Source organism: Balaenoptera musculus, chromosome 17 (genome assembly GCF_009873245.2).
Source record: "Balaenoptera musculus isolate JJ_BM4_2016_0621 chromosome 17, mBalMus1.pri.v3, whole genome shotgun sequence".
Lineage (NCBI taxonomy): Eukaryota > Metazoa > Chordata > Mammalia > Artiodactyla > Balaenopteridae > Balaenoptera > Balaenoptera musculus.
In genome coordinates this window covers 29,202,419-29,209,703 of record NC_045801.1, presented here as the reverse complement: position 1 = coordinate 29,209,703, position 7,285 = coordinate 29,202,419, and the positions used below count along the sequence as shown (strand labels likewise).

Here is a 7,285-nt window from a genome sequence, read left to right as displayed (position 1 = left end):
CCGGACATCTGAAATGTTGTAAAATATGAACAGTCACTGTCCTCGCTTCAGAGAGTACTATTGTTGACAAACATTTTTCCTGTAAATATTTCATCTTTCACCTATGAACTAAACATCTCATCTCCACCCCATGAATTTCCCATCTTTTTTACCTACTAGTAGCAAGAACTTGAGCAAATAATTTCATTTCAGGGCCTCATATTAGGAAATGCATACAATGTTCATTAGTGTTTTTCAAAATATGGGTCATTACCCCATTTGTGGGTCACAACTAATATTTTTATAAAATAAAATGGAATTGACTCAATTTGAATACAAAATATAGAGAACAAGACACAGTAAAAGGCTTGTTTGCAAATTTTGTTTCAGTTTTAAATATCTGTATGCACAGTGAGATATAAAGTGTATTCCTTAATATAAGATGTAGGCAAAAAAGTTTGACAAATACTGTTCTAAACAATCATAAGTTCCTTCTAAGTCTAAAATGAAATTATTCTAGTTTCCAGCTCAAGAACTCTGATATTGACCTCTTTTAACCTTATGTCATATGGTTTATTGCCTGACAGACAACAATAGCCAGCTATTGAGTTGGCCAAAAAGTGCCTTCGGTTTTTTAAGTAAAAATAAAAAACACATTTTTCATTTTCACCAAGACTTTTATTGAACAAAGTATTCACCCTTTTGTTCCACTACCTTCTGCCATTTTTCAGGCAACTTCATAATTTCATCTTCCCAATACTTTTTATCTTTTTGAACAAAGAACTGTTCCAGGTGCCTTTTATGGTCTTCCAGGGAATTGAAATTTTTTCCATTAAGAGAATTTTGTAAAGACCAAAATAAATGGAAATCTGAAGGTGCAATGTCTGGTGAATATGGCAGATGAATGAGAACTTCCCAGCCAAGCTAAGTTTTTGCCTGGTGATCAAAGAAACATGCAGTCTTGCGTTATCCTGATGGAAGGTTATGCATTTTCTGTTGACTAATTCCGAATGCTTTTTGTCTAGTGCTGATTTCAGTTGGTCTAACTGGGAGCAGTACTTTTTGGAATTAATCATTTGGTTTTCTGGAAGGAGCTCATAATAGAGGACTCCCTTCCAATACCACCATATACACAACATCACCTTCATTGGATGAAGACCGGCCTTTGGTGTGGTTGGTGGTGGTTCATTTCACTTGCCTCACAATCTCTTCTGTTCCACGCTCTTGTACAGTATCCACTTTTCATTGCCTGTCACAATTTGTTTTAAAACGGAATGTTTTCATTACATTTAAGTAGAGAATCACATGCGGAAATATGGTCAAGAAGCTTTTTTTCACTTAACTTAGGTGGAACCCAACCATCAAAGTGATGAACATAACCAGGTGGGTGCAAATGATTTTCAACGCTTGGTTTGTATATTTTGAGTATGTTGGCTATCTCCCCCGTGGTATAACACTGATTGTTCTCAATTAACGTCTCAATCTGATCGCTATCAACTTCAACGGGTCTACCTGCCCGTGGAGCATCACCCAGTGAGAAATCTCCAGCACGAAACTTTGCAAACCACTTTTGACATGTTCAATCACTCACAGTACCTTCTCCGTACACTGCACAAATCTTATTTTTGCATTTCAGTTGCGTTTTTACCTTCTTGAAATAATATGCCGAAAATGTTGCTTTTTTCCTTCCATCTTCAATGTTAAAATGGCTACAAAAAAATTCACCTATTTTGATGTCTTTTTTTAAATGCACGCTGATTTGACAGCTGTCATGTGCAATCTAACAAAATTTTTTCAATGAAGTTAAAGACAACTAAGTGCTACTAGAGCCATCTTATGGAAAAAACCGAACGAACCTTTTGGCCAACCCAATACAAGGGTATTTAGTTAAAGTGAGTGAAAAATATTTACTCCCTCAATTAGTTGTACTCATTATACCCATTGTAAGTCATCAAAAGACAACTTCTTGGGCTTTCACGCACTCTGGGTAAATGCCAGGCCTAAGGCAGATAGGAGTTTGCCATGTTTGAGAAATAGAAATAGGTGAGAATGGTAGGTATCTAGTAAAAAGAGACAGAATGGTAGGAGATGAAGTAAATCATGGTAAAGTGTTTAGAGTATATTTTTACTGCCAGGGGAGCCATTTGAAAGCTGTAAGCAGAGGACTTCTGTGGCCTTTTTTTTTTAAGACCAGTAGGATTGCTGTATAGAAAAGATTTTTACACAGCAAGAATGAAACTAAGAAGGTTAAAAGACTATGACAGTCATTCAGGTGAGAGATGGTTGTGGCTTCTATTAACGTAGTAGCAGTGGAGATGAAAAAAAATAGATGGATTTGGGGAAAGTTTTGGAGGCATACAATACAGAATTTGCTAATAGACTGGATATAGGGGGCTTGGCAAAGAAGGGAATCAATGATACTTCCTAGAATTTTAGTTGCGATGGGGAAGAGCAAGTTGGGGGGCATGGTGATGGGGAAGAGCAAGTTGGGGGGCATGGTGGCAGGAATCCAGACTTCTGTTTGGGAGATGTTAACTTTGAGATACATTTTAGGCATCTAAATGAACACTTCAAGAAAGTAGAACTGGGTTTCAGGGGAGAAGTAAGGACTGCTGGATTTTATGCATTTGGGCATCATCAACATATAAACAGTATTTATAGCCACAGGATTGCTACTTCCATAAGCGTGTCATGCAGTGTCTCTTTTATTCTTGATAACAATTCAAGGGATATATTTTCTTTTTATATCGATATGATTAGCTTCTTTCTATATCTGATCAACTCCTATGCTCAGAGATACATAGGCTAACTGTCAAGCAGCTACTAAATGGTGGAGCCTGGATTCAGATCTGTCTGACAGAGTTCTTGTTTTTTCCATTACACCAGGTTGTTTTACTGAAGTATTAGAATATGTGAATTTCTGAGTGGAGGATTTTTAATTTTTTTGAATGAAGGTTTTTTTTTAAAAGGTCTGTCCAGTCTAGAGAGAATGAACTTCATTCAGAATCTAATCCAAGTTTATAAATTCAGTAGTCTTTTCTATCCTTATGCAACTTCCCTTGGGCAGGTGCCACTGATAGTTCCTTTTTTTTTCTTTTTAACTCTACTCCTTTGGCATGTGGGACATGACTCTCTGTTTTCCTTTTTTCTCATATGTTGATTTTCTCTTCTTCATTGACCCTATACGTGTTATGCAGGAATTTTTAGCCTTCTTTATTCACTTTACATATTCCCCCCTTACATTTTTATGTTCTCATTTCTTCAAATACTAAATATACCCTTATGACCCTCAAATTTTTTGCTTCCACTCGAGACATTTTTTCCCTAGCTCTATCCAACCAGGTCCAAAGGTTTCTGAAAGCAATTAGCCTGGAGTCTCCCCCGTGCGAATAAAGAGGAGCGAAGTGTACGGGCTATGATTAATTCATCTACTTATAATCATCTACATATCGGCTGCTTTTACGGAGTTTAAAAAATAGAGTGGCAAGCAGACAGTGATCAACGGGGAGCGTTAACTAAGGGTTTGGATTGGCACGAAGCCATTCATGTGAACATAAAGAAGTCCTCGGCCACAGGAACATAACTTGCAAAGCAGAATTCTGCTTAGTTCCTCAAAGAGATTTAACCAAAAATTTTTGAAGTGTATCAGTTCAGCCGAACATTAAAAAGGAAATCGAAGGCGAATCCCATCACGGAAGGAGGAAAGTTGGGGACAGATAACGGGTTCGCGCAGAACGTTGCATTGCAGCAGGTCATGAAGAGAACAAGGTACCGATTAGGGGGTGGGAAGAGAATGAATACACCTATGTAGAAAAAAGTGAAAAGCCGGGAGTGGCACACATTAAAGACCCAGAATTTGTTAAGAATCCACGGTAAAATAGACATCTCACCCCAAACCGGCTCCAGCGGCTCCGGCTCCAGCGGCTCCGCCCCCGCGTCCTCACAGACCTTAAGCGCGGCGCGCCGCCCAGCTCTCCCCGCCCCCTTTCCCGACTGCCCCTCGGCAGAGCCGCGTGCACGTGTGCGGCGGATCCCGCCCCCTCCGCGCTCTTGGCCAATGAGAAATGGTGTCGTAATTCGCCACCGCCTGGTCTCGGGTCGTGGGACCACGTCTCCCCGCCCTCTCGCCCGGTTGCCTCCAGGTTCTGAGAAGATGGCGAAGGTCTCAGAGCTTTACGATGTCACTTGGGAAGGTAACTGCTGCCGGGGCGGGCGCGGAAAGACCAAAAGCCGTGGGAAGCGGTTCGGGAGTACCTGCTGCCCTCGGAGAGCTGGGTTCTCCGGTCTCTCTTCGGCATTGGACCGGCAGAGCTGAGGTGGTGGCTGAGGTGGAGGTTGAGGCTGACCCCTTCCTTGGCCCGGCCACCGACTGGGGTCTGCGGTGTTCCCCACCTCTTGCGCAAATAGGCTGACCGACCGTCCTACCTCCGCGCCAGTCCAGCGGCCCAGGGTAGCTTCCATTGTAAGGCGGCCGGGACCTGGGGCTAGGGTTGTCATACGTTTCCTGCGGCTGCTGGGCGGCGCGGAGGAGGCGGGATAGTTGCCTGCAGAAGCGTCTTTGCAGCCGAGAAATACACGGCCTGTACAGGCCTTTGAAGTGCTCTGTAAGGGTTACAGTTCTGTGTAGTAAAGGTGTGTGGAAAACCCGTGAACATATCTGATTCTTTTACATGCCAGTTTACATTTCATTCTCTCTTCAAAACTGGGTTTCTGATTTCTCCCCTTGTTAATTATTCCCTGTCCCACTCCCCCTCAAAACACATTTACACACACAACTGCCTTCTTATTCCCTACCGGTAATTCCTTTTCTGAAGGGGAAGTACCTCTGGTTTAATCTGAGGTGGAGTTTGTCTTTAAATTTGGAAGCAGCCAAACTTTGGACGAATTCTGTAAGAGATTTTCCTTTCTTAAAAACTTTCGTGGGAGGCATGCATGCTTAAGAGAAGAGCCTTGAGTTTCTCTAAGGCATGAAATTTGTGTAATCGAAATTTATATTCCCAACATTTCACAGTAGACTTCAGTAGCTTATTTGTTCGGATATTTAAACAATGGCCTGATAACACGTGGACTGAAAATTATATTGATTGTTCAGTGGTGAGTAAATCTTTCCAGTATTACAAAGTTGAAAACAATAATGGGAAAAGGTAAAATTCTTTTACACTGGAAGTGAATTCAGTGATTTATTATTGTTTTTGTGGCTTCTAGCACACTGTGAACCGTAGTGTTTCTACCTGTACTGGGGAATCCATTATATTAAAAGTATTAAGTTCTTAGTGCTAGATCTTGGAGACAGCAAATTAAGTAACACAGTCCCTACCTTCGGGGAGTTCATAGTCAAATGGAGAAAGACAGACTTGTAAAATGGTTTTAAAAGGCTTGTGTCAGGGTATATTCCTTCAGTAGATACGTGGCTGTTATTTTTAATGCTTTTAAGAAATGTTTCAAATATTCCATGGTTTTTGGAAGGTGCTATTTGGAAGGTATGTTCAATATAAGTTTTTTAGATGATAGTGTTGTGTAGAATGGTAGGGAATGAGTAGGTGTGTAACTACCAGCAGACAAGGTAATTTAAGTAACTTGGACCTTACCCTGTGGACATTCTAAAGATGAGTGACATAATTAGATTTAGATTAATCAATCATAACTATTTCACAAGATTGTTGAGGAACAAAAGGGAAAACATATGTTAAAGTGCTTTTAAGCTATTAAATACATATAAAAAGATGATCTGGCTCCTGCCTGTGTCTCCAGCTTTATCTTAAGCTACTCTTCCCCTTGCTCTATGAGCTGGCCACGCTGGCTTTTGTTGAATTCCCTAAATGTGCGATGCTCCTCTAGTCTTAAGACTGGATACAAGCTATTCCTGCTGATAGGAGTGTTCTTCCCTCCTGGTTCTACTCTTACACTCTGCTCTACCGACTATACTTTTATCATTTCTCGGAATTCCCCTCAGAGGCCACATACTTCAGAGAGCCTTCCTTGACCACCCTACCCCCGCCCATTCTCCGTCCCTCCACCAAAATTTAAAAGAAAAAAGACAACAAAAACAAGCAACAAAACTTACCCCTGGTGCTTTAACTATGTGTCCTCATACTATTGAAGTACTTACCCAATTGTGTTAAGTTTAAAAATTTTGTCTCTCCTAGAATGAAGAGGGACCAGGCCTATCTTGTTCTAGTGCATGACATATTGGAGGAACTCAGTAATCTGTTGACTAAATGAATTGTTAGTAGGATTAAAAAATTTAAAAATCCTCACAAAAAATACTGTAAGTAATTTTCTTAGTGTTGGAGTGATTTTTTTAGTATCTTAGACTTAGGCAACTCACTTAGCAAATAGAATATAGTTTGCTCATTTTAATTAATGTAATTAATGAGTAGAATTAAAATTCTATTTTAGGAGACTTTTAGGAAAAGAGTATTGTAGATTTTTCTTTCAGAGAGTTTTGGTAACAAGAGGGAGATGGGAGGACCCTCGGGGTAGTTTTTTTGTTTAGATTTTTGCGGGGGCGGGAGTGTCAGTTGACCTGTGTCCTTTAAGAATTCCATTGAATAGCATCATGAATTAAAGTACTGGAAATGGTTAGTTCAAAGAGTAGTGTGATTCTTGTGATAGGAAAATTTATCACATATTTATAAAATGTATATACTAAGTTTAACACTCTCTTAGTCTCTATTGGGCTCTATAAAAAAGTAGGTATATGGTTTATTTATCAGCCAGTTGAAAGTTATTGATGTTTATTATATAGAGGAGTTTGGAGGTGGGAAAGAGTTGAAGGAGGGTGTAGTCAAGTTTGTTGAGAATAGGGTATTTGGGCAGAATATGGATGGATAGGATGCCTCACACAGTGCCTGGCCTATAATAGGCATTAAATGAGTATTTGTTGAAAAAATATTTATTAAAAATGTTTGAGGGGATTTTAGTTGTATATGCTCACTGTCTCTACTTCTCTTTTTATTCAGTCCTTTAAACAACCACAATTTGGTTTCCATGCTCTATGAGTCCAGTAAGATTTCTAGGGAGATCTAATGCTGGATCTAATGTATCTGTTTTCTACATCTATACTACATTTGTCTTTGCAGGTCATTCCCTCTATGAAAAATTCTTTTGTTGGTTTCTTAATAGCATTAAGGCTCTCTTTTTACTTTTCAGAACTTTGCTGTGTTCTCTACATCCATTTGCGCCTTAATTTTTGATGTCCCCTGTGGTTCTTTCCTTAGCCCTCTTCTTAATCTGTTATTAGTGGTGATTAATCCTGAGTTCAACAGACTCCTAACTGATGCAGGCACAGGTGTTATGTGGTCTG

General features: G+C 39.9%; 1 protein-coding gene across 1 annotated transcript in view; it reads left to right on the top strand.

Annotated features, from left to right (window-relative positions):
• Positions 1–4,054: 4,054 nt before the first annotated feature.
• EMC2 (ER membrane protein complex subunit 2) overlaps positions 4,055–7,285 on the top strand; it is a 51,403-nt gene continuing 48,172 nt past the window's right edge. The window contains exon 1 of the mRNA XM_036830955.1: positions 4,055–4,172. Coding sequence (XP_036686850.1) covers positions 4,133–4,172 — 40 coding nt within the window. The 5' untranslated portion in view covers positions 4,055–4,132. The remainder of the gene's footprint in view (positions 4,173–7,285) is intronic.